Source organism: Maylandia zebra, linkage group LG10, assembly GCF_041146795.1.
Source record: "Maylandia zebra isolate NMK-2024a linkage group LG10, Mzebra_GT3a, whole genome shotgun sequence".
Taxonomy (NCBI): domain Eukaryota; kingdom Metazoa; phylum Chordata; class Actinopteri; order Cichliformes; family Cichlidae; genus Maylandia; species Maylandia zebra.
Genome location: NC_135176.1, coordinates 34,176,972 through 34,204,315, shown reverse-complemented (window position 1 = coordinate 34,204,315; position 27,344 = coordinate 34,176,972). Strand labels below are relative to the sequence as shown.

The following is a 27,344-nucleotide window of genomic DNA, read 5'->3' as shown; positions in this document are numbered from 1 at the left end:
CCTGTTGCACACTTTTCAGGGGTGTTTTGTCCAGTCAGGTTAAACTCAATGAATGTCACGGTTTGACGTCTTCATGGACACTTTGCTCTTTGTTTACCTGTTGCCATGCTGACCTGTGCTATCACAGCTCCACTGATGATGGCTTTTGTGGTTGTAGCTCAGGAAGTAGAGCAGGTCATCAACTAATTAGGAGGTTTGTGTGTTGATCTTTGATTGCTCAAGTCTGCATGCCAAATATCTTTGGGCAAGATCCTAACCCCGGGTTTCTCTGCGATGGATGCATCACAGTGTCACTGTTACATAGAGAACACGTAAGCATAGAAAAAGAGCTTGAGGTTGAATAAGTTGAATAAAGCTTCTTACACTATATAAGAACCACTTCCATTTCCAAATTAGTTTAGCTTAGGTGAGCAGTCAGAGTGGATCAAATGGATCTTTTTTTGCCCTGTAGTAAAAACTTTATCTTACCCAGCAGTGCTGGTGTACAAAGCTGGCAGCTTTCTTCCTGAGTGCCAGCTAATCAATATTCTTATATTAAATTTATATTGATGAGGAAGAGCTTCCCACACAGGAGCTCATTCCTGAAGCCTGATAGTCAAAACTCAGGAGCAGATTAACATCTTTATTAATGATGGTTCAATACAACAGTAATGAGAGTGTTATTAATTATTGATCATTATCACTGTCTGCTGTTCTGATCTGATCAATTACATGAGATCAATCAATAATCACCAGTTAATTTACTCTAGATATCTTCATTGGTCTGTATCTTAAAAACACCTGATTGGTCAACAGTCAGTCCCCTTTTGATTGGTCCTGATGGTGTGATGTGGCAGCGTCTTGTTGGTCAGAGCGCATTGAGGCCACTTTCTTCTGCTTCCTTGAGCTCCTTTAAAGCCACGCACTCCTGCTGTGAGGCGCTGCGTCTGCCAGACCTTTACAAAGACAGACATGTGATTACTCATCTTTAATTATCAGGTGATCGATCAGTCTATGAGAGAGCAACAGTAGGATGTTAGCATCGCAGCTAATTAACCTAACACAGCTAGTGATGCTAACACAGCCACTGAAGCTAATTTAGGTACCAGAACTGGAATGTACTTTTTCACACAAGTTCGCGTTAATAATGGAGTAAATGGAGAGAGATGGTCCTTTGGGTTTGAAAACTCATCAGATTGACCTCTATCATTGCGTCCCTAACCTAACCTGTTCCACAGGGCTCAGTTTTGGGTCCATTATTGTTTTCTTTTTACACGCTTCCTTTAGCTGGCATCATTCAATCTTTTAGTGACATTATTTCATTTCTATCCCGATGACATTCAGCTGCATATGTCCTTTAAGCCTCATCAGCTGGGTAGGCTGTCCAATCTAGTCTAGTGCTTAACCCAGGCTTCTGATTGGCTTTCTAGCATCTACTGTTTCTTTCATTTAAGGAACATTCTGAAGACTAAAGGGGGCGGAGCCTTTAAGTCTGTGGAACAGTCTACCACCACAACTACATTTGGTTGACAATGTGGATTCTTTTAAAAAGCAATTAAAACTTTTCTGTTTAAACAGGCCTTCTGTTGATCAATGCTTGTTTTGTTTTTTTAAGCTTACATTTTTATCCACGTGTCACCTTTTGTATTGTCTGTGTCAGGGGCCACAACTGGCCCCCGCCTTAATATGCAAATGTAATGTTAGTGCGGCCCACGAGTTTGATATGTAAGACACTTTACAGTGTTGTGTGTGGAGCTGAACGAACCTACCAATCACGGTGGGATATGGATCTCGGGGGCGGGACATCGGCGGGACTTGATGCAAGCAGAGAAACATTTCTCATTGAGTGAAACGTACAACAGCGTTGCCCTGGACTGTTTTCTTTTCTGTGCCTGGCTGACTGCCTCGTTTCGGCACACGCGGACATTCGCCCCAGCGTGCTGCGTTCACAACACTTCAAAAAAGTTGTTTTTCAAGTTGCTGCCCGGCGGGACATTGTACATATATATATTTATATAAGTAAGCTGCGCCATAAAAGAAAAGTAAGGATGCAGCCTAATTTACTCTGCAGTCACATAGCGACGCGGTAACCCGGACTAATTATAGGGTCGTACCGTAATGTGTGGGTCGATGTTTTTTATTTACATCACTCTGTTTACATTGCCTCACACATGAACATTACATATATTGCAATATAATGTAAAAGTAGTCAAAACAAAAAACATCAACAACACCCCTCCCTGAGCCTGGTTCTGCCGGAGGTTTCTTCCTGTTAAAAGGGAGTTTTTCCTTCCCACTGTTGCCAAAGTGCTTGCTCATAGGGGGTCATATGATTGTTGGGCTTTTCTCTGTATCTATGAAGCGCCTTGAGGCGACTTATGTTGTGATTTGGCGCTATATAAATAAAATTGAATTGAACAACAGCTGATTTGTTATGTGTCACAGTGTCATTTCTGCTTCTTTCTCCTGTAACAACAGGATAACAGTCCATGAGCAGCCTTTTTTGCGCTCGCTATCATGTAGTTGCCCTCTGTGTCTCCCTTTGTGTAACTGTGTTTATATTGTGATGTTAGTTCTGGTACCCTGCGCTCCGTGTTTTCCTCACCCCGTCATGTGCTGCTCCTTGTTCTCTCTCCCTCTCCAGGTTGCCTCTGTGTACGTCCCGTGTTGTGTTGAAGGTTTGTGTCTGGTGTCAGCACCTTCACTTTGTGTCTTTCCCGTCCTGTCGCGTGTAATTATCCTCAGCTGTGATCCCCGTGTGCTTCCACTTCCCTCATCACCTTCTGTGTATTGATTTGTCAAAGCCTCCCTCTCTTCCGTGTCGCATCATCCCATGTGTGTGATTCTCCCTGTGTCTCCTTGTGCACATTATAATTAGTTTTTCCCAGTTTAGTTTTGTATTGTTTGTATGATCTGTTTCCCACCATAAAAGCTGTGCTTTTGAGTTTAAGTTCCATTCCTGTGAGTTTGCGTTTAGGTCCATTCCTGCCTGCCACACAGCCCAAACATGACAGAAAGGTTGGTGATGAGCACCAACAATTTCAGGAAAAGTGGGAAATGCAATGTTTCTTTGAGTTCAGGGGCACCCCGACCTGTCTTATTTGCACAGAGAAAGTTGCGCTGCACAAGGAATACAGTTTGAAATGTCATCACACAACTAGACATGCTGAGGTGGATGCAAAATACCAGGGAGATGAGAGAGCGAACTGGGTTGCCAGTCTTAAAACAGATCTACTGAGGCAGCAAGATTTCTTCAAGAAAGCAACCAAAGAGAATAATGCAGCAGGCAGCAGTCGGAGCCACGTGGTCAGTGAGATGATTGCTAAAGCAGGAAAGCCATTCACAGAAGGGGGATTTGTCTAAAAGTGCATATTGCAGGCTGCAAATATAGTCTGTCCGGGAAAGAAAGGTCAGTTTAGCAACATCAGCCTTTCTGCCAACACCGCAGCAGATCGCATTTCTGACCTGTCAAGTGACATTTATGACCAACTGTGTGAGAAAGCCAAATGTTTCAGTGTATACTCAGTCGCTCTTGATGAGACCACAGACACCACCGACACTGCCCAGCTCCCAATGTATGTCCGTGGTGTTGATGACAGTTTTGAAGTGATGGAGGAGCTGCTCACAGTAATTCCAATGCATGGCCAGACCACCGCTCAGCAGATATTTACAAGCTGTGTGATGCCATTGAGATTTGCCATGGAAGAGGTTTGTTGGAATAACAACAGATGGAGCGTCATCAATGACAGGGAGGAAACATGGACTGGTGGCACTTCAAATAAAACTGGAAGAGTTAAAACTGTTGTGAAATGCATCAACCAAATCAGATCCAGGGGCTTAAAGCACCGAAGGTTCTGAGCTTTTTTTAGAGGAAATGGAGTCAGAATATGGGGATGTGCTCGACTTCACTGAGGTACGTTGGCTCAGCAGGGGAAATGTATTAAAGAGACTTTTTGAGTTGAGAGCAGAAGTGAAGCCTTCATGGAGAAGGATGGAGTTAGTGTTCCTGTGCTGACTGATCCCAAATGGCTCATGGACTCAGCTTTTCTTGTTGATATGACACATGAGCTTAATGTACTGAACAAGACGTTACAAGGCCAGGGGCAACTCGTCAGTGCTGCCTATGACAACGTGAGAGCATTCTCCACAAAACTGGCGCTCTGGAAAGCTCAGCTCTCTCAGACAAACCTTTGCCATCTCCCAGCATGCAAGGCACTCGTGGATGCAGGAAAAAAAGTATGTTGATGTCATTTTGAGGCTACAGGAGGAATTTGATCACAGATTTGCTGACTTCAAGACAAACAGAGCCACATTTCACATTTTTGCGGACCCCTTCTCCTTTGATGTGCAAGATGCCTCTTCTGTTCTTCAAATGGAGGAATCATTGAGCTGCAGTGCAACTCTGAACTCAAAGTGAAGTTCAGGGAGGTGAGTGGAAAAGCAGCTTGGGCAACCTTTGAGAGGATTGAGCCCTAGTTTCCCTCGGCTTTCCCGAATATTCAAGCAGACCATGTGCCTTTTTGGGAGCACATACTTGTGCGAAAAGCTCTTCTCCACCTTGGACTTCAGTAAGTCCAAGTACAGGTCCAGAACTACTGATGATCATCTTCAAGACATACTGAGGGTCTCAGCTGCTTCTTCCCTCGGGCCAAATCTGGCTCGGCTATGCAAAGAGCTGCCAGGTCTCTAGCAGCGAGGAGTAGGCAAGAGAAGCCAGAAGAGCAGTTCATGTTCTCCATGTTCCATTCATGCAAAATACAACGACTAGTGACATAAATGGTTTTAATTACTTTTTTCTTGATGTTGGCCCTGGCTTGGCTAAAGAAACTTTAAAAACTGGACACCCTCCTAAAACTATTAATGTAGCAAACTCAATGTTAATGAGGGGTGTAGATGAAGAGCAAATTATTGATATAGTTACATCTTTTAACTCCAAGAAATTGACTGTGGTGGTATTAATATGGACTTAATTAAAGATATTATTGGATGTATTGTGAAACCATTTACCTACATTTGTAATCTGCCATTACAAAGTGGCTTATTCCCTGATAAGATGAAAATCGCAAAGGTAGCATATAATATATAAAGCTGGAGATAAACATCTTCTCACAAACTATCGGCCCATCTCTCTACTACTGCAGTTCTCTAAGATACTGGAAAAAATATTTTACAATAGATTATATGACTTTATCAAAAAAACAATGCACTATATGAACAGCAGTATGGATTCTGACCCAAAAGGACCACAACACGTGCCTTAATGGAGTTTATACATAAAGTAACAATTGCTATTGGAAACAAAGAATATGCTGTCAGAATTTTTTAGATTTAAAAAAAGCATTTGATACCGTTGATCACAATCTTTAACTTAAACTATGTACATGTGGGGTCAGTGAGGGGGCATTATCATGGGTTACCTTAAAAACCGTAAACAATTTACCCAAATAAATGCCATAAAGTCAAAATTGTGTGCGGGGTTCCACAAGGATCAGTTTGGGGGCCGCTGCTATTCATGTTGTACATTAAAATTTAAACTTTTTCAAACTATGCAAAATTGCAGAATATTTTTAAGGTTATCTGCTATAAAAATCCAGGCCAGGAAAATCTGCTTCATGTTTTTCTGTTTTATTCTCAGTTACTTTGACACAAAGGCCTCTGCTGTGATGCTCACGCCTCTGATGAAGTCTCACATGTATCAGTGCTCATAAATGATCAGAATATTAATATTTCTGACTGTCTGAGGCAAAACTGAATCGAATCAAATGGATTGTAGAAATCAGTGATGGTACCCAGCCCCAGTGAGCAGCCTAGGCCTGACAGAGTGGATGTAGCTGTGGGTAATAAGAGAAGATGAAAAGAACGATTGATAACTTTTTTGTTAAGGCCTGATCCGTCTGAAGTTCACAGCCAGCTCTGACACAGAGCCATCAATCTTTGAACGCTGAAAAAGCAGCAGTGTGTCCAGAAACACATTATATGCTGCGATGAATGCCCAAGTGTCCCCTCCCCCCGCTGCCTTTCAGCGGCAGGCAGCAGCAAACAGGTCGTCAGAGGAGCCGATGTGATCATTAAGAGAGCCAAAGCACTTTAAGCACAAGCACTTTTTAACTTATCTGTCTGGTAGAAATGTGCTCCAAATAAAGAACTTTGTGTTGACAAGATTGTTAGTGAATCATTTATAAATCAGTATTGTCTGTATGGACAGCAATTCCCCCAATAAAGTGCACATGTAAAACTGCGGTGTAAAGAGATGCGGTTTAAAAATTTGGGTGCGCCTAACTTTTGTGCCGGTGCGCCTAAGAAAAAAGTTAGGCGCACCAGTGCAACTGTGGCAAGCCCTGATTCTGCAAAAGAGAGTAATAGGGATGAAAAATAAAACTACTGCAAGAGAACCATCAAATCCACTTTTTGTCAAATTAGATATTCTCAAATTTAAAGATTTGGTCGCCCTCAGAACTGCACAGTGTACAAAGCAGCAAATAAGTCTTTGCCCCACAATGAGACCGAATACTCCTGACCTGAAGGACAAATGTAAAATATCACAGTATCAGAGGAGTTAGTGTGTGCAACACCTGCACAGGTGAGATCAAGAAAAGTACATAAAACTCACACGCCTGTTTAAAAAGAATAAATGCATGAATATAGGAAATCTTCCTGTCAGTGACTGAGTCGTCTCATTGTGTCCTCATTTTTATAGGTCATTGTCAGAGTACTCCAGGATGAAGTGTTCATTCAGGTGTTTGTCACATATATGTGAAATACGCTCAGAGATTAAGTTAAACACAGGGCGCTTAGTTGATGTAAACATGTAGTTTGTTGTTGTTTTTGTTTACGTGCTGAAAATTGTTTTATTTGTGTATGTTCATGTGTTGCACTTGTACATAGTGAAACATGTATGGATCCATTAATGTTAATTATGGATTTGAAAGCAATGCAATTTGAAATAGGGGGTGGGAACAGGAAAAGTGTAAACTTCATCCTGCTGCTTTTATGTGCAGACATAGATATATACATGAAAACTTGATTTGTTTTTCCTCTTGTTATTTCACTTATATTTGCATGTCTGAAATAATAACTGTGTTCAGGAGAAGGTTAAAGAACTGTTAATACAAACATTTGAATGTGAACAGCAGATATAGAAGACTGAAGAATCGGTCATGGTTCCTGTGACTCAGTGTTTGAGTTTGGTGGGTTTGTGATTTATTTTGGGTTTATGAAGGGATTTAAGTTCTAGATCTGTCACCTTTAAGTACATTTCTATGTTTCTAGCTCTGTTCTGTGGTTAATCTTAGCTCCCTTCTGTTAGATTGAAATTGTTAAATGTTGCCATTGTTGCACTTAAATGTGTAAACCGTGCCTTAAACTGCGTGGTTAGATATTCTTCTGTTCGTCCGACACATCTATGATGCTGGAGGAGGTAATCAGCTGTAGCTGTTTAACTACAGGCACATTCTGAGGGATGGTCACTCCCAGCTATTTAGGGGCTCGCCTACGCTTGTATATGGTGAACCATTAAAGTTAAGCCGTATACGGGTGTGGGGAGATGGCCTTTGGATAACCAGGAAATGTGGTTAACAGTTGTGAGCATATATTGTGTGGCAGGAAGACACACACACAGAATACAGACACTGATGTTGTTCAGATATGCCTGCTCAGGAATGTCACATGTAGTTGTAAAATGCATACTCATGAGCGTAACCAATAAAAGCAGCCTGCAGAGGGAAGCTAGTTGAAGTAGTTCGGAGGCAGCTACTTCCCTTGCGGCAAGTGCAACAAAGAGCGCTGTGCGATCTCGTTCTTGAGTGAGTGCCTGTTTATCCAGCAGTTTCAGGAAAATATCCCTGACACTTTCTGTGATCCCTGAAGGTGGCTCTGGTAAAGCTAGCAGATAGCCGGTAGCTTACCACCTGGCCTCCACGTCCTCGATGGTGTCAGGCAGCGGCACGTTGAGCGTCTCTGGCAGGAAGCAGGCGAAGCAGCCGGCGAGCACGGCCGAGCCACCGTACACCAAGCTAGGCAGAGCAGGGAGTACCTGGGAAATGTCGTCCCATCAGTAAAGTGTTTGCCTGTATTGATGACCTCGATCATATTCAAAGGACGGTTAGATTAGTGACATTACTTCATCTAGGATGAGGACGGCGGGCGCTGCCATGCTGCCAATTCTTGCCATGGTGGAGACGAAGCCCATTCCCGTCTGCCTGAAAGCACAGGCACACATCACATGATCTAAATGTTTTTACGTATGACATAAAACAGACATGCAAACAGGAAATGACATGATGTAGCAAGGAAACAAATCATTTAGCTTATCAGAGTAAGAAGAATTCTGATAAGCTTCTTATGTTTGGCATTATGCTAACAGAGGAGAGTCGCTCTGAGAGACTGCTATGACACCACAGACTGGGATGTGCTCCTGAGCCCACATGGTGAGGACATAGAGGGGGCGACACACTGTCTTACAGACTACCTCAACTTTTGTGTGGACACAGTCGCCCCTGCTAAGACGGTACGGTGTTATCCTAATAACAAACCGTGGGTAACACAGGAAGTCAAAGCTGTCCTCAACATGAAGAAGAAGGCTTTCAGGAGCAAAGTGAAGGAGGAGATGAAAGCAGCACAGCGGGAGGTGAAACGCTGCCTGAGGGAAGCAAAGGACACCTACAGGAGGAAGGTGGAGCAGAAGTTGGAGAGGAACAATATGAGGGAGGTCTGGAATGGTGTGAAAACCATCACAGGCCACAACACCAAGAAAAGCACAGTGGGGGGGACTGTGGAGAAGGCAAACGAACTCAACAACTTCTTCAACAGGTTTGACCAGCCCACAACCCCCCCACCCTCACCTTCACTACAGAGTCCAATCCCCACTCTCCTACCTCCCTCGCTTCCCCCCCTTCCTGACACCATGACACCCCCCTCCTCCAATCCCTCTCTCAGCAGCAAGACATCTCCCCCCCTCCCCTCCTCCCAAACATCTCCCAGTGTCACAGTGGATCAGGTCAGGAGACAACTGAGGAAGCTTCGCCCCAGAAAGGCAGCAGGCCCAGACAAGGTGTGTCCTAGGATGCTAAAGGCGTGTGCTGCTGAACTTGGGGAGCCGCTACAACGAGTCTTCAACCTCAGTCTGCGACTGGGGAGAGTGCCCGCCCTATGGAAGACATCCTGCATCGTCCCAGTCCCCAAAAGGAACCGGCCCAATGAGCTGAATGACTTCCGACCGGTGGCACTGACGTCACATCTTATGAAGACTCTAGAGCGACTCTTCCTCAACCTCCTCCGACCACAGGTACAACATGCCCAGGACCCACTACAGTTTGCATACAAGGCGGGTGTCGGAGTGGAGGATGCCATCCTGTACCTCCTACACAGAGCCCACTCACACCTGGATGGGGGAAAAGGCACGGTCAGGATCCTGTTTCTTGACTTTTCCAGTGCCTTTAATACCATCCGGCCCTGTATGCTTCAGGAAAAACTGAACAGGATGGAGGTGGACCCCTGCCTGGTGGCTTGGATCTCCGACTACCTCACCGACAGACCACAGTACGTCAGGCTGAAGGACATCACGTCTGACACTGTCGCGCTGACCTAGTAGGTGTGCCTGTTATTCCTCTCTTCCTCCTCCTGCCCACTACCTGTTCGGTGCTGCTGTTTGAGCATGGCCACTGATTAGACCTTGGGTGCAATCAACAACTAAGCACGGCCTGGTGTGCGCCGCCCTGCCAGGTGAGCCACATTAGAGCAATCAAGGGTGGGCGTGCCTAGTAGACCTTAAAATGCATGCAGCAGTCATTTGACCCGTGTGCGACATACTGAGAGGACAGCAAACGAAGTACGATCCACTTTTCCACTGTGAGGAAGACTTTGAACAAGACGGGCTATCGGTAAGCTCTTGAGCTCACATTTGCTGCACATATATTTGGAACTATGGAAGCTCAGTTGTGCAAATGTTTTACGCTTAGGGAAATAGTTGCTGCATTTAAGTTTAAAAAATTATATTGACAAAAATGAATGTTTAAGTTTGAATAAATTGTTTGTGCAGTTAGTGTTCCCACATATTTATGTTAATTAATATTAAAAATAGTTACCCCAAATCCTTGGGTGGATCGTAAAACTAGTGAATAAATGTTTGGTTTTGATTTAAAGAAAATAATTCTTTGTAAAGAAAATCCTTAGTTAAAGTCTATTAAAATGTTTGTGAACTTTAAAATGTATACTTTAAAATACAATTGTTTATAAAAAAAGTGTTAATGCAAAGAAGACACATTTTGTATATTTAAGAACCACAGTTAAATTAACAGTTAACCACATGGTAAATGGCTTTACTGAAGTGTATTTTGTTATTTCATCTGTCTTCTGTGTAATGCATGTAATTTATCTGAATGTTACTGGTTAATGGAATGTTCTTTATTTTTGTGTTGAAAGGTTTTTTACCTGCTGCTACCTACCAGCTATCAAACTAGTTGGTCTAAATAAAGTTGAGTGAAATTCAAAGTCTGGTCTTTTTCAAGTGTGGACACCTCACAGTCAGAGGAACACTTGACAGACACTGTGGTCAGCAGCACAGGAGCACCACAGGGAACTGTGCTGTCCCCTCTTCTCTTCACCCTGTACACCTCTGACTTCTGCTACAACTCTGAATTATGCCACATTCAGAAGTTTGCAGATGACACGGCCATCATGGGGTGTATCTGGGATGATCAGGAAGAGGAGTACAGAAGTCTGGTGAGGAACTTTGTCGCATGGAGTCACACAAACCACCTGCAACTCAACACCTCAAAGACTAAGGAACTGGTTGTGGACTTCGGGGGGTCCAGAGAAGGTCCACTGCCGGTTCAGATAGAGGGGGAGGAGGTGGAGGTGGTCAACAAGTACCTTGGGCTGTGGGTGGACAATAAACTGGACTGGTCATGCAACACAGAGCACCTGTATAAAAAAGCCCAAAGCCGACTGTACTTCCTCAGGAGGCTGAGGTCTTTTAACATCTGCAGGAAGCTCCTGAGGATGTTTTACCAGTCGGTGGTTGCTGGAGTACTTTTCTATGCTGTGGTGTGCTGGGGGAGCAGCACAGCAAAGAAGGACTCATCCAGGCTGGAGAAACTGATCAGGAGGGCTGGCTCTGTGGTCGGCATGAAGCTGGACACTCTGGTGACAGTGGCAGAGAAAAGGACATTAAAGAAACTGATGGACATTATGAACAATGCTGGGCATCCTCTGCACACAGCCATAAACAACCAGAAGAGTCTGTTCAGTGACAGGTTGCTTCTCCCAAAGACAAGAACTAACAGACTTAAAAACTCCTTTGTCCCACACGCCATCAGACTGTTTAACTCCTCTCTGGAGGGGAGAGGGAGGGGAAACAGGAAACAGGAGGACAAAGGAGGGGGGGGACAACTAAGCTCACTGTACAATACCTTGTGCAATACTTTTTGTAAATAGTCAACAGTGCAATAGACTCAATACTTGAAGTGTGTGTGTGTGTTCGTGTGTGTTCGTATTTCCCAGAGGACCCACCCGAGGGATTAATAAAGTTCTATCTTATCTTCACACACTGAGGTGAATTATGGAGGTCCACACGGTTCTGAGCGTCACCATCTGCAGGGTTTGTTCACCTGCGTAAGCTAATGCTAGCTCTGCTCCATGCTAATCCCAAAAGCTAACCAGCATTAGACTCATAAACACACGTTGGCCGTTGGTAATTACAGCTCAGTGCACTCATCTTTAACGTGCTGATGTTTATTTTTAACCAATCACCACGTTACGCAGATAGTGTGAAAACGTTTATATAAAGTTTGTGACTGAACAGGCTGCAACACTTATGCCGTGTTCTCATTATTAAAGCAACTCTACCCTCCACAACAGAAAAAACAACAACAAACTAAACAGCAAACAAACAAACATGTAACTTCATTAAAACTGATACCACATCCATTTAAAAACCAAAAGAGAATTACACATTTTCATACTTAGTACTCTGCCGTTCAAGCCCAACAACAGAAACACATTTTTGTCTGATTCCTGCACTGAAAAAACAAACTTTATACACAGTTTAGACTGTGTCATTTTCACTGTGCTTTAGAGATAATAGTAATAATAACTCATTTAAGTTTCATAATGTGGACTATGGAAACAGTGTGATGGTAACAGCCAGCAGGTTAATAATTTGTATTGCCCTTGTTTGTAACATAACTTTGAATTATTATTCAAAATGTCAAAGTTCCACACAGTAAGAAAAATAAGGAAGCATAGGTCAGCATTAAATAATAATAAAACAACAGTGCTCTCCCCCCGTCAGCTGGTAATTTAGTTTATAGAGTGCAAGGCAACATGTCTGAAGGTTCTCAGCCATCAGGTCATCGCAGTCTGGACTTCTTTAAGTTGCTTGAAGATCTTTCAACTGAGAAGCTTCTTCAGTTCTCAGATGAAATGTTAGAGAATCCCAGTTTTTAAGCCCCGTGGGAGTGTCCCCTAAGATGGTCCTGGACCCACTATTGATCAGCGTGCGGCCCTTCAGTCTTTATACAGGGAGTGCAGAATTATTAGGCAACTTGTATTTTTGAGGAATAATGTTATTATTGAACAACAACCATGTTCTCAATGAACCCAAAAAACTCATTAATATCAAAGCTGAATGTTTTTGGAAGTAGTTTTTAGTTTGTTTTTAGTTTTAGCTATTTTAGGGGGATATCTGTATGTGCAGGTGACTATTACTGTGCAGAATTATTAGGCAACTTAACAAAAAACAAATATATACCCATTTCAATTATTTATTTTTACCAGTGAAACCAATATAACATCTCTACATTCACAAATATACATTTCTGACATTCAAAAACAAAACAAAAACAAATCAGCGACCAATATAGCCACCTTTCTTTGCAAGGACACTCAAAAGCCTGCCATCCATGGATTCTGTCAGTGTTTTGATCTGTTCACCATCAACATTGCGTGCAGCAGCAACCACAGCCTCCCAGACACTGTTCAGAGAGGTGTACTGTTTTCCCTCCTTGTAAATCTCACATTTGATGATGGACCACAGGTTCTCAATGGGGTTCAGATCAGGTGAACAAGGAGGCCATGTCATTAGTTTTTCTTCTTTTATACCCTTTCTTGCAGCCACGCTGTGGAGTACTTGGACGCGTGTGATGGAGCATTGTCCTGCATGAAAATCATGTTTTTCTTGAAGGATGCAGACTTCTTCCTGTACCACTGCTTGAAGAAGGTGTCTTCCAGAAACTGGCAGTAGGACTGGGAGTTGAGCTTGGCTCCATCCTCAACCCGAAAAGGCCCCACAAGCTCATCTTTGATGATACCAGCCCAAACCAGTACTCCACCTCCACCTTGCTGGCATCTGAGTCGGACTGGAGCTCTCTGCCCTTTACCAATCCAGCCACGGGCCCATCCATCTGGCCCATCAAGACTCACTCTCATTTCATCAGTCCATAAAACCTTAGAAAAACCAGTCTTGAGATATTTCTTGGCCCAGTCTTGACGTTTCAGCTTGTGTGTCTTGTTCAGTGGTGGTCGTCTTTCAGCCTTTCTTACCTTGGCCATGTCTCTGAGTATTGCACACCTTGTGCTTTTGGGCACTCCAGTGATGTTGCAGCTCTGAAATATGGCCAAACTGGTGGCAAGTGGCATCTTGGCAGCTGCACGCTTGACTTTTCTCAGTTCATGGGCAGTTATTTTGCGCCTTGGTTTTTCCACACGCTTCTTGCGACCCTGTTGACTATTTTGAATGAAACGCTTGATTGTTCGATGATCACGCTTCAGAAGCTCTGCATGTTTGAGACTGCTGCATCCCTCTGCAAGATATCTCACTATTTTTGACTTTTCTGAGCCTGTCAAGTCCTTCTTTTGACCCATTTTGCCAAAGGAAAGGACGTTGCCTAATAATTATGCACACCTGATATAGGGTGTTGATGTCATTAGACCACACCCCTTCTCATTACAGAGATGCACATCACCTAATATGCTTAATTGGTAGTAGGCAGCACGGTGGCACGGTGGTTAGCACTGTTGCCGCACAGCAAGAAGGTCCTGAGTTCAATTCCAACATCAGGCCGGGGTCTTTCTGTGTGGAGTTTGCATGTTCTCCCCGTGTTTGCGTGGGTTCCCTCCGGGTACTCCGGCTTCCTCCCACCGTCCAAAGACATGCAGCTTGTGGGGATAGGTTAATTGGATAATCCAAATTGTCACTAGGTGTGAATGTGCGAATGAATGTGAGTGAAAATGGTTGTTTGTCCCTGTGTGTTGGCCCTGCGACAGACTGGCGACCTGTCCAGGGTGTACCCCGCCTCTCGCCCTATGACAGCTGGGATAGGCTCCAGCACCCCCCGCGACCCTGAAAAGGATAAGTGGAAGCAAATGGATGGATGGATGGATGGTAGTAGGCTTTCGAGCCTACACAGTTTGGAGTAAGACAACATGCATGAAGAGGATGATGTGGACAAAATACTCATTTGCCTAATAATTCTGCACTCCCTGTACTGCGGCTCCGTGGTTTGGGAAAATAAATTATAAGTATTTAGCTGAAGTGTATTTTATTTGAGTTCGTTCTTTTTTTAACTTGTAGTTCTACATTGGAAGATTATCGTGATCTTGAAATATAAAAATAAAATGATATTTTATTATTTTTCATTGCTCAAAATTAGAGTCACACTCGCAGAAGCTGGTATATCTGCCGAAACGCCGTGCATTTATCGAGGTAGCCCAAGTATGGAGAAATGTAAGAAAAGAAAAATATCTGAAGAAAATAGAACATTTAATGATGCCTGGGCAGATTCATTTGCATTTACTTCTGACGAGAACGGCCTACCAGTATGTTCAGAGGTTCAGGAGTAGAAGTCCCATTGAAAAGTGCTATAGAAATGCAATCCATTATTATTATTATTATTATTATTATTATTATTATTATTATATCACGGCAGACCCAACGATGTTTACATGAACATGCTTTACAGCTTCTCTTTATTGGCCACTTTTCACACGCGGTTGCTGTGCGCATGCAGCTGGTCTTATTTCCAGCACACAGTCCGACACATAACACAACAGCAGAGAGAGCACCGACTTTAAGGCAGGTGTGACCACCTCTCTTGCAGCAGCACTGCAGACCACGCCCCACCATACACATTAACCAGGCAAAATAAATATTTATGCAGGTATTTTGCAAATATTTATTATTTTTTAGGAGCATAGTGCTTTTTTCCAATTATTTTTAAAATTCAGGTCAAAGCCCAAAAAGGATACAAGGATGACGGCTCAGTCTTTGTTTGCTAAATTTAAGTTCATCTTTTTAATTAATTTAAAAGAGACCTTCCCCTGGATGTTTTTCTTTTTTGTTATAATTTTTTAAGAGTTCAAAATGTGTTCATTACATAAATAAAATTTTATTTTCTTTGTAGCACTTCATGGATTTCATAAGCAACACACTATAGTTGTTTAGCATAACGGTAAAAAACAATGTAAGATAAGATAAGATAAGATAAGATAGAACTTTATTATCTTATCTGATCTTATCTTACATTGTTTTTTACATGTGTGCAGTGTTATCTTTGTTTTAGATGTCAAAAAGTATTTGCGGCTCCCAGTTTTCTTTTCCGTGTAAACCGGGTCCAAAAGGCTCTTTGGGTCTTAAAGCTTGCTGACCCCCGAGTCAAGGTGTGAAAAAGGGTTTCGGGTGAAACCGTTGTGAGACCCTGCCTCATCCTATCAGTGAGTTATTGAGATGAGTCACATGACCCTGGCCTAGCTGCGATGTTTAGTATTCAGACCAGTGGTTATGAAGTCATCAGAACAGGAATATTACTCAAACTCATTAATCATTTGTTTCAGCAATTTGATCCTGTAGATATGCGTTTTTTGTTAGGTAAATTAACATTATTTAATATTAAATATGAGCCATTGGTTTTATTTAATCACCTGATAACAGTTGGGTACAGCTCACCGGTGTACAGGTAAACGGTGGTGAAGGAGGCTGAGGTGAAAGCTTTACCCAGGCAGGCCAGCGTGGTCCTCAGAGTCTGCATGTCTGTGGGGTTAGAAACGGGATTGGGAATAGGACCAGGATCAGAATTCAAGGCAGGGTCAGGATTTTGTTCAGGTTCACGACAGGACATAGGGTCAGAATTAGGGTTAGGATTAAAGACCTAGATCAGTGCCAGAATCAAAGATTTGGGTAGGAATTAGAATTAGTATTGAAATTAGAATTGGGATCATGGTCCACATTAGGATCGGGGTCAAAATCAAGACCCAGACTTCAATAGAGATTGGGACTTAGATCAGGATAAAGATCAGAATCCAAAATTAGACTCTGGGTCGGAGTCAGGTTCATATTCAGGATCAGAAATAGGATCTGGATTAGAATCAGTTTCAGACCAGGATCAGAATCTGAACTGAAATCAGAGTCAGCATTAGGATTGTGACTGGGATCCTAATTAAGATCAGGGTCATGATCAAATCCAGGACAGGGAATAGGAATGGATTGGGGTTATGTTCATATCAGGGTCGAATCATGATTCAGATTGGGTCGTTGTCAGAATCCAGGACCATGATTTGAATTAGGATTCTTTTAAAAAATTCAAATTGGAATTAGAATCGGGATCTAAATTAGAATCAGGAACAGGGCAGTATCACAGTCGGGATTAAGATTACAGTTCAGATTGCATCAGGATCAGGGTTGAATCAGAATGAGATTTGGGATCACAATCCTAAATCAGTGTTATGATAAATTTGGGGATATGGAATAGGATCTAAATCAAGATTGTGATCAGAATACGGATTGGGATCAGTTTCCGAATTAGAATCAGGGCCAGGGTCTCAAATAGATTCAGAATGGGGATCAGGATTAGGATGTACCTGTGGGGACAAAGATGTTGGCAAAGATGATGGCGGCAGAGAAGAAGAGACAAACTGCCTGAGAGACCCGCCTCCCCAGGTAACTGAGTATTCCCAATGCAAACAGTTTGGCGGGAATATCTACAGCTCCAAAGATGATCTGCATCAGGTAAATACTCACCTGCAACAACAAACAACCAATAGGAAGGAAGTACAGCAGATCCAACCAATAGGATGGGAGAAGAAGTTTAAACAGGTGTACTGAAACTTCAGCAGGTAAGTAGGAAGACAGGTATCGGGTTGCTCACCCCAAACTTCTGGAGGTCCATCGCCAGGCCATAGTATGCAAAACTAGTAGAGAACCTGCACAGAGGTGAGTACACAGGTGTACAGGTGGATACAGGAGCTTCATTTTATTTAATAAAAAAAACATAAAACAGATAGAAGAAGCAGGTAAACAGAAGAGCAGGTAAATGGGTAAACAGGTAAGCAGGTGAGACAGGTGAGCATATGAGCAGGTGTATGTCTGACCAGACGGCCATCAGACAAATGGAGATGCGTCTCATCCCCGGGGTCCTCAGCAGGTCGAACACCGTGAATGTTGAACGAGCCGACTCAATCTCTTTGTTCATGTGAGAGTGGAGCACCTGCAGTCACATGGGACAGAGCTCAGCATCTGATTGGAGAAATTGCACTTTTACACAGGTGGCCAGGTTACCTCAACAGTGATCTTATCGATCATCTCTGATTTCCCGTTGATCCGAGCAACTCGGTGAAGACTCTTCAATGCGTCCTCAGAGCGCTGGTTCAAAACAAGCCATCGAGCTGACTCTGAGTACCACCTGACCAATCAGAGCACAGAGAGAACTACCTGACCAATCGGAGAGCAGAGAGAAACACCTGACCAATCACTGTCCTTTTTTTAAGTCTGACTGACCAGCTGTAGGCGAAGAACAGGAAGTTAGGTGCACAGACAACCATCTGCAGCTTCCTCCAGTCTCTCAGCCAATATGCAAGCCCAGCCAGGACCATTTGACCAAAGGTGAAGAAGAAGGAACTGAGTGTGCCGACTACTGTCCTCGTCTTGGTTGTGATCCACTCAACCTCTGAGGAGACACTCAGTTAGGAAGACAGACAAGTGCCCAGGTGGACAGGTAAATAAGGAACCAGGTAGACGGGTACTTAGGGAAACTCCGTTAATGATGACCCCAGACACCGCCATCCCACTCAGAAACCTGAAGATGCAGTAGGTGGAGTATGTGGGGGAAAGGGCGGAGCTACAGCCAAGCACAGCAAGTTGCAGGTATGACCAAATCAGAACGGACCGCCTCCCAAACCTGAGAGATAGACAGAAGGAGTCGGATTGCACTGCTAACCTGAGACAATGAACAGGTATACACAGGTAACTCTCACCTGTCAGATAAGCTGCCGTAGACTATGGCTCCCGTTAAAACTCCACCCATATAAATGGTTTGAATCATTTGTTTGAGAGGACGGAGGGAGCAGACCAGACTCCACTGTGACACACACAGGTGAGAGATTGATAGGTAAGAGACAAGTGACCTCATTAACATATCTGTGGCAATGCGCGCTAATAGGCTCGCCGTGTGCCTGCCGCTACCTCGGAGACGGTGGTGGCGAGAAAGTCTGATTGCTCAAAGGTCCATCCGTCAATGCAGTCTTCGGTCTCTAGGTGGCTAACATTAGTGGAACTGTTAGCAGCTAACAGCTGCCACTGAGGATTTGCATACCTGGACAACAGGTGCAACAGGAAATGATGTGACGGTCAGGTTAATTATTTAAACAACTGAGGAGAAGGAAGAAAACCTTACCTCCTGCAGCGGGCCAGTCTATTTCCTGAAGAATCAGGAGGGATAAACATTTTCAGCAGCTGCTTCTCATCCACCTGAAACAACCAATCACATTCATCCATCCAGATTTATTGATTTAAGGAAGTAAAATTGAGAAAACTAAAGAAATGGGATCATAGTGCCTGCACTAAAATGCCCAGACAGGTAGACAGTCAGGCTGACAGGTCACCTGGTGAAGGTGCGACAGGTTGCTCAAGCTGTGATTGGCTGGTATGCTGCAGTAGTGAGTGGGGACTCCAGAGACAAAGTTGTTTAGCAGGTTCTGACTCGCCATCAGCAAACCAGGTAAACTGATCAGGGTCACATGGATCCACTGGTACCTGCCAAACCCACCAACCTTGCCATAACAACAGGAAACACATTAACCCTAACCCTACACACCTGTATGACACACCTGGACAGTGAAGTTATTTCTTGCATAGGAGGAATTTAAGTGTCTCACCTCATCCAGCAGCTCAGCGAATCCCATCTCAGCAACAACAACAAATAGCAGCAGGTATCTTCAGGTGCTTCCAGGTGTTCTCAGGATCTGAACTTTTGTTCCATCAGAACAAACCTGACAAGAAACCAAACAGCAGACCTGAGCAGGTGTTTGGGTCAAAGGTCAAAGAGTGAAAAACATGAAAACAACTGCTCCGAGTTTCTTCTCGAGTTTAAAATTGTGAAATATTTGCATGGAGTCTGGTAAGAGCTCTTAAAGGATTACAGTCTGCAGCTGAGGAGAATGCAGAGGCAGAAAGAGGATTTACTCAGAGTACTTACAGAGGCTGCCGGACGGCCCGCTGACGGAGGGGCGACTGACGGAGCAGGCAGAAGACAGACTGAGAGGAAATGAGTGACTGGACATTAATCAGTGACTTTAGGACACTGTCTATTTTCCTAACTTTGTGTTTGTGTTAATGTTTGTGAGACACTGGCGACATCGTCAAAGTCACCACCAACATCACCACCAACCAAATAGACACCTTCAGCAGGGAGGAAACGATCACACTGTAGCACTCCATCAGAGAACTAATGCGGTCTGTGCTCTGACAGCGACCCGAGTATTTTAATAAAGAACAGGAAGACTGGAGCAGAAGATCAGGAACAGGAACATAATCATGTATCAGTAATAATACGTTTGTATCTCAATGAGTCGAGAAAGAAAAACTGGATAGAACACAAAAATTAGACAACAATTAGAAGGATTAGACATTTAGATTTTCAAAATAAAATACTTTATTGGGGCTCTTAGTCATACTGTTGTGATTTCAAAATAAAAGTCCATAACAGTTCATCAGGAAGTGTTCAAAACATCTGAAAACTGTGGAAACTTGTCCCCCCCCCGTGGAGTCATCTGTTTTCGTGTCCTCGCTCCTCACTGAGCTTCTCGCTGGAATTTGTCCAGCAGTTTTTGCAAACAATCATCTCAGCATGTTTCCGAATGGTGGCGGCAGCAACTCATGAACACGCTGTGACACGTGTGTCAGTGTCCCAATCAGGGCGCAGCAGAGCAGGCGACTTTACAGTGTTTATGAAGCTGCAGAAAGACTGACACAGGTCAGAGGTCACAGCGTGAGATGTTTCTTCAGTCACACAAAAGCTCTTGAAACTCTTACTGCTACAACTACACGTTTCTTTTCCAGCTATTTATTAATGAGTGACTTGTGTATATATATATATATATATATATATATATATATACACGTGTGTATATATTGTACTATTCTTAGTTAGCGTATTGTCTGTCTCTTTAATGTTGGTTTATAATGGAGCACTGTGACAAAAAAATAATTTCCCCCAGGGATCAATAAAGTATTCTGATTCTGAAAAGCCTTAAAATGAAACCGTCAGTATGCCACACCAGACTCCATTTAAAATCTGTCTGATTTTAGACTTTGAATTGAAAATAAACTGAATTGTTCAGTTCATGTTTGGCTGTTTCTTTCTGTGACAAAGTTTCTCTTTGGAAATACAAAATGTCTCAAACATGAAACTGTTTCTACCGAGTTTCTACTGATCAACAAATCAACCAACCAATCATAAATCAGTCTGTGAGCTACGGGACAAAAGAAATGTTTAGTGAACATTCCAGTCTGTGTATAGGTCATTAGTGAATCTGCCTTGTTCACGATGACTCGACGTTGTTCCCGTCACGCTTCGCCGTCTCTCAGTTGATCATTACCGACCTCTGTAATCATCCATCACACTCAGTCTGAGTAACCCTCAGAGGTCAAACATACGTGTTCAGGTTGGTTTCCAGCAAAGAGCCCTACTTTGACACCGTCACAGGTTTATCTGTGGCACGGCCTAAAGGAGTGTCCATAGTGCCATCCTGTGCCTGTACAAAACATGACGTCACCTGGTTGGCGCTAACTAACGACTGAACCAATAACTGAGAGGTAAATAAGAACTGTAGAGGCTCGTCGTTGTGTCTCTCTGATGCTGTCGGCGGTTTCTCGCTGTGGCGAGCTGCAGTGAAACACGTGAATCCACTCATTAGCTGTGATGTTCGGGTCTGTAGACTGAATGAATCAGTGTGGAGGGGAGCCTGTTTGAGTCAGGTGGCCCGCTGGTTAACCTGACTACACTGTCACGTTCTTTACCGCCACAAGACAGCGCTAAACATGCTCCAATAACTAGTTAGTTATTTCTTAAATCCAGCTTCACAGAGTTAAACCTCTGAGCTGTAAGTGAGCCTGAACACACACACACGTTTCACTGACATGTTGGACTTTGGTCTTTAAAAAAACTAGGCGTGCTCATTCAGTTTGACTTTATTCACACAGAAACCAGAACACCAACGGTCCCTGAAGGCATCGTGGTGGCTTCAACAACACCTCATTGTCAGGACAAACAGGAATGATCAGACTGAAGGATAAATATGAAGCTAAGAGCAAGTAAATATATCATGGACACACACACACACACACACACACACACACACACACACACACACACACACACACACACACACACACACACACACACACACACACACACACACACACACACACACACACAGTTAAACTACAAAAATATAAAAACAAGTTAAAGAAACAAAACAACAACAAAAAAACAAACACATCAGTCTTCCAATCAGACGCGCCACCACTTCTCCCAGCACCTCTCATTGGTGGATGAGCTTCACAGTGTGGTGAGAAACTCTCTGACCTGCAGACAAAAATTAAGTCCTGTTACCAGATTACAAAAGCCTTTCAAAATAAAACCACCAGGTGAAAGTTAAATGAGAATTAAATACAAGCACAGAAAGATGGAAGCAGCACATACATGAACAAACAGCCAAACATGGAAGAATCTGACATATTTTACTGTCACTTCAAAGTATACAAACTTTTGCGCAGGTCACAGAGTTTACACAGTTTATTCAGTTACTCTCAGGAACGATGTTCAAAAACAGATTAAACACATGTTAGGCGTGTTGCTTTATATAAACAGGCACACGTCAGAATATAAAATGCAGCAAAGACTGAGATTTCTATTAAGAATTAAGATACTGATTGTTAAAAACCCCAATAAAAGCTTCACGGTCTTTCCTCTCGTGGCGATCGTTGGGTCTGCGCTTCAGCAGGCCCGCTAGTTCAGAGACGCATCACCCCCCACTGTTTGCTAGCCAACTTCCAAGAAACAGCCTTCCCTGCAGCCTTTTATTCAGTGAATGCAAGCACCACCCATTGTAACACCCACAAATGGTTAAAATCACCGCATGCGTCTGTGTGTGTGTCTTCTTGCCACACAATATATGCTCACAACTGTTAACCACATTTCCTGGTTATCCAAAGGCCATCTCCCCACACCCGTATATGGCTTAATATTAATGGTTCACCATATGCAAGCATAGGCGAGCCCCTAAATGGCCGGGAGTGGACATCCTTCACAAGATAAGGAAACCAGAATCTCACATGAAACCTGCCTGTAGTTAAACAGCTACAGCTGATTACCTCCTCCAGCATCATAGATGTGTCGGACGAACAGAAGAATATCTAACCACGCAGTTTAAGGCACGGTTTACACATTTAAGTGCAACAATGGCAACATTTAACAATTTACCCTGACAGTGACGGTACTCCTGACAAACAGAGTCACTCGTTATACAGACGAGGAGTCAATGACTTCTACATAAAAGCAAACAAGAAGTGGTTCACTGGTTGTTTGTAACCAAGAGAAGAAACAGAGCGGTTTGGGACGTGTATGAAAAACAAATAAAACCACCATCATCAGAAGGAAAACCTTCAAAATAAAAGCTCAGACTGACCTTGTCGATGATGGCTTCCTGTTTGATGCGGTCGTTCTTGAAGTTGTCGTTGACGTCCAGGACGAGAACAGGAAGTTCGCTCAAATAATCAAAGTCCAACCTTAATGCAAACACAGGTTAAAAAGGCGCTCCTGAACGCACCGCTGAGGCTCTGAGCACGCTCAGTGGCATATAGTTACCTGAGGTTCCTGTGGTAGAGCCAGGCTTCATGTTTGAAGTGCAGCTGCTCAAGGTACTCCAGAGGAATTTCCTGCTCTTCTTGCCGGCCGCGATGAAGCAGCCGCTGCATGCAGCGCTGAAAAATACACACACAAACACGGCACCTGAAGGCAACCGAAGGAAGGAGAGCCCATCACAGAGGGCGATGCGTTTACCCTGAGGTGGCAGGACTCTCCAGGTTCTCCTGTACGTCTTTACCTGTGGCGGGGCTCTGAGGTAGATGATGGCGTCGAGAGCGATGTCGGACTCAAACTGGTTCAGTAACCAGGTGTGCCAGTCCTGATACACACTCCACTCCGTCTCCGACAGGTCGCCACTCTCAAACAGGTTTGACGCAAACACGTACCTGTACACACAGGAGTTACATGTCTCACACCTGTGTCTGTGTTAAATGCGTGCGAGTTACCTGTCAGGTGATCAATGGTCATGAGAATTTACATAATTAAGATTAAGGAACTGCCCTCCCAGCCCATTGTTCCCTCAGTGGGCTGGTTTCAGTCATTATGTTTATAAGATTGAAACCTGCAGTCAGCTGAGACTGAAGACGTCACCTGATGATGATGAAACGCTACGTGCAGATGAACAGAAGCAACCTTTTGGAGACCTGTCAGGTAAGTTACCTGTCGGAGTAGACGGAGCGCTCGTAGAACTGGACGGGGTTTTCTGCCTGCTGAAGTTTGATTGATGGCGACTGAAGCTGAGCTCGAACTCTGCTCAGACACGCGTAGCTCTGCACACAGGTGAGACTCACTTGAGACAGGTACACATAGTCTGACACACAGTGCTGCTATGGTAGGGGATGGAGCCAGGTGTGTTACCTGGAAGGTGTAGGACCAGCGGCTGGGTTTATCGTACAGCATCTGCAGCAGGTTTCCTCCACTCTTTTGAGATGAGCTCAGCTCCTGCAGGTAAACAAGCAGGTAAACAAGCAAGTAAACACAGACTTTAGAGAATGTGTGCTGCATTCAGGCTCACCAGGTAAACGTCATCGCTGTCATTCTGCACGTTGCACCACTTGCCAATGGGTTCAGGGATGACCTCCCAGTCCTCTGATGCTGCCTGAAGGAGGCGCACAAATGTCGACTTTCCTGCAGCTGGAGGCACACGGGTGAGACACACGGGTGAGACACACGGGTGAGACACACGGGTGAGACACACGGGTGAGACACAGAAATGTGACAGATCTCTGGTCCTGCCTGATTGGAGGAATCACACCTGTTCAGGTAACCCTGACATGACATGAGCTACTGATGCTCCACACACTAATACAGGAAATCAGCATTAATGCTGATGCCGTAGGACTTCCTGTGTGGGTGGGGCTTAAGAAAAGGACCGAAACAGCTGACTTTTGCAGGACGTCATGTGACCGCAGGATCAAGTAAAACCATGGCAACCATGAGCAGCTGATTCAACCTCTGATTGTCTCTGCTCACACTCCTCACGCTGTCACCTGACCCCAACCTCAGTGATGAGGTCACGTCCTCGCTCTGGAGATCAAAACTCTGACCTGAGACTGAAGAAGTCACCTGGATGAGTGACAGAACGTTTCTCCACAAAACGCTGCGTCCAGATGAACAGAATCAACCTTTGGAGGGCTGACCTCGACTTGCAAACCTCCATCAGTCTGGCTCACCTGAGCCCCGCCCACAGACTCCACATGACCAGCGTTCACCTTCAAACACCTAAAGGAGCAAGCTCCACCTATTTAACACCCAAATTTAAACCTCCGCCTTCTAACCCCAGCAGCACAGCTCCATTAAAAACTGCTGATTATTGATCACAAACAGCTGATTTTCAAAGACAAACAGCTTATAATTGAGTTCAAACAGCTGATGATCAATCGATTATCGTAAGAAATCACTCGGTTGATGGAAACGTCCAGATGATTACTGACTGTTGACAGCAAATTTTGACTATAAACAGCTGGTTATTGAACACAGGGCTGAGTATTGACTACAAACAATTGATTTGCGATATAAACAGCAATTGACCATGGACAGCTAACTGTGACTAGAAACAGCTATTTATCGATCACAAACAGCTGATTATTGATGATAAGCGGGCGGTTTTGGCGCCACTTGTTTCCGTGAAGGCGGGAGGCTCACGGACTTACAGACCCGGGCCTGAGAGCTCGTTAACCGGCGGTCCGGGTCGGTCCCCCGGCTCCGTTTGCCCCGGTCGGTCCGGGTCAGTCGGGGTCCGTGAGCGTCCAGCCGGTCCGGGGGGCGCGCGCCCCGGTGAGCTCACCTATGTTTCCTTCGATGGAGATCTTCTTCTCCTTCCTTTGACGGGAAAAGCTGCCGTTCAGCGGCGGGCTGCGGGGAGGGGGGCACGGCCTCTTCGGGGGGGTCGCCATGTTCACGGATCGATCGCTGATTATCGATTATTGCGCGCTGCTGTTTTGAAACCCACTGACCGGCGCGCGAGATGCTGCTCAAATTAAACTCCGCGCGCATACAGACTTCCGTTTCCGGGGGCGGAGTCACGCATGAGCAGAGGAGGAGGAGTGCAGACTTCCTTCAGTTTCCTTCATGTCCAACATCACACCTGCCTCACTCCACCTGCCTGGCTCTACCTTCTGTTACCTGTGTTCACAGCAGCCTTTCATCTCATCCACAGAGGAGAGAAACACAGTGGGTGGAAACAGTAGCGGTTTTTGAGCGGGGGATTCTCTGGCTGGCTGGAGCAGCATCTAATCACCAACCCGCAAAATAAAAACAAACCAACAAACACGAAAACAGCAGACATCATGATACAGACTTATAATTTGCACCGATGTTTTTTCGAAATTTTATACGCGAAAAGTGAGCGCGAGAGCCCTCGGTGCGCCTGCTCGCTGCTGAAGTCAAAGTAAACTTTATTGTCATCTCCGCTACAGACAGTCCAGCATATAGAGACGAGACGACGAGGCTGCAGCTACAGCAGTGCAAGTAAACAAACAATAAATATAAGAAGAGTAAGAGAATAAATATACACTTGAGGACCAGGAGTAAAGGATCAATAACAATTCAAAATCTATGATTTACAGTTTGATGATTTAACCCTTTAAGACCTACCATAGAACCAAGTCTGCCAGAGCTTACTTTATATTTTTACATGGTGTAGTAGCATTTCAAGTTGCTATACATCAATACAACCGTTATAGCCCAAATTTTAATAATATGTCTGCATTAAGTCCATAGTAATTACATAAATTGCAAAAATGTTCAATAAACTACAAGAAAATTTAAAATCTTTTTTTTTTTACATATATTTCTACTTAGAGAAATTCAAGAGGCTTATCCCTGAAAACTTTAAATAGAAAAACATTGAAAAAATAAAACTTCAAGTAAAACACAAGCACTTCTGTTAAATTATTGCAGAGTGTCCACATTGTAATTCAACAAAATATCAGTGAACTATTTGGCACTGTCTCCAGCTTTCAGAATAATAAATAAACACTTCTGTTTGGAATAAAGTAAATAAAAATTAGGTTTCAGAATGAAATAAACAATGGACACAGAATGTCCATATTGTTTGTTTGTTAATTTATTTCAAACATGTAAACAATATACAGGTACATTTAGTATGTGGAGTATGTGGCAGGGACTAAACACGATCACAGACTTTAGAGGGAAAACCAGCACACCGCAGACCACGGCCTCTCTGTGTGAGGATCTAAACGTATTCTACGCTAGATTCGACGCAGCGAACACCATGAGACCGGACAGTGTGCGCACCGCGGATGACGTCAGTGCGCACACTGTGTCTGAGGAGGATGTGCGGAGGTGCTTCAGGAAGGTGAACGCACGCAAAGCTACTGGTCCGGACGGGATTCCCGGCCGCGTCCTCAAGTCATGCGCGGCTCAGCTGGCTGGAGTGTTCACGCACATCTTCAACCTTTCCCTCTCTCTGTCTGTAGTCCCAGCCTGCTTCAAAATGGCCACCATCGTCCCTGTACCCAAATCCTCCACCATCTCCTCATTGAACGACTGGCGACCTGTAGCCCTGACCCCCATTGTAAGCAAATGCTTCGAGAAGCTGGTCAGGGACTTCATCCGCTCTGCACTACCCGACTCACTGGACCCTCTACAGTTCGCATACCGCCACAACAGGTCCACTGATGATGCCATAGCCCTGACACTACACACTGCCCTGTCACACCTGGAGAAGAGAGACACGTATGTGAGGATGCTGTTTGTAGATTACAG

The 27,344-nt window shown here is 44.1% G+C and overlaps 2 protein-coding genes across 2 annotated transcripts; both read right to left on the bottom strand.

Moving 5' to 3' along the window:
• Positions 1–608: 608 nt before the first annotated feature.
• On the bottom strand, positions 609–19,540 carry oatx (organic anion transporter X). Its single transcript, XM_004556940.2, has 16 exons — positions 19,443–19,540; positions 19,123–19,236; positions 18,850–19,017; positions 18,642–18,715; positions 18,431–18,560; positions 18,223–18,326; positions 17,992–18,146; positions 17,747–17,915; positions 17,528–17,651; positions 17,341–17,456; positions 17,118–17,172; positions 16,831–16,990; positions 15,895–16,003; positions 8,099–8,177; positions 7,884–8,011; positions 609–935 (listed from the first exon to the last, which is right to left on the bottom strand). The coding sequence occupies exons 2-16, from the start codon at positions 19,147–19,149 to the stop codon at positions 848–850; spliced, it is 1,686 nt and encodes a 561-aa protein (XP_004556997.1). The 5' UTR covers positions 19,150–19,236; positions 19,443–19,540; the 3' UTR covers positions 609–847.
• Positions 19,541–21,626: 2,086 nt separating this feature from the next.
• Positions 21,627–25,666, bottom strand: zgc:110540 (deoxynucleoside kinase). The gene is made up of 8 exons (XM_004556941.5): positions 25,402–25,666; positions 24,130–24,248; positions 23,973–24,056; positions 23,775–23,884; positions 23,353–23,500; positions 23,115–23,230; positions 22,936–23,035; positions 21,627–21,833 (listed from the first exon to the last, which is right to left on the bottom strand). Exons 1-8 carry the CDS (start codon positions 25,508–25,510, stop codon positions 21,807–21,809), a joined length of 813 nt encoding a protein of 270 aa, XP_004556998.3. The 5' UTR covers positions 25,511–25,666; the 3' UTR covers positions 21,627–21,806.
• Between the last annotated feature and the right edge of the window lie 1,678 nt (positions 25,667–27,344).

Coding starts and splice junctions, on each gene's coding strand:
- oatx (XM_004556940.2), bottom strand. CDS start 19,149: ATGGGATTCGCTGAGCTGCTGGATGAG. Junction 17,916..17,991: donor CATTAACGGAGTTTCCCTAA/GTACCCGTCTAC, acceptor GTGTCTCCTCAG/AGGTTGAGTGGATCACAACC. Junction 936..7,883: donor GAGGACGTGGAGGCCAGGTG/GTAAGCTACCGG, acceptor GTCTTTGTAAAG/GTCTGGCAGACGCAGCGCCT.
- zgc:110540 (XM_004556941.5), bottom strand. CDS start 25,510: ATGGCGACCCCCCCGAAGAGGCCGTGCCCCCCTCCCCGCAGCCCGCCG. Junction 24,249..25,401: donor CTCCATCGAAGGAAACATAG/GTGAGCTCACCG, acceptor GTGTGCCTCCAG/CTGCAGGAAAGTCGACATTT. Junction 23,231..23,352: donor ACCTCAGAGCCCCGCCACAG/GTAAAGACGTAC, acceptor TGTATTTTTCAG/CGCTGCATGCAGCGGCTGCT.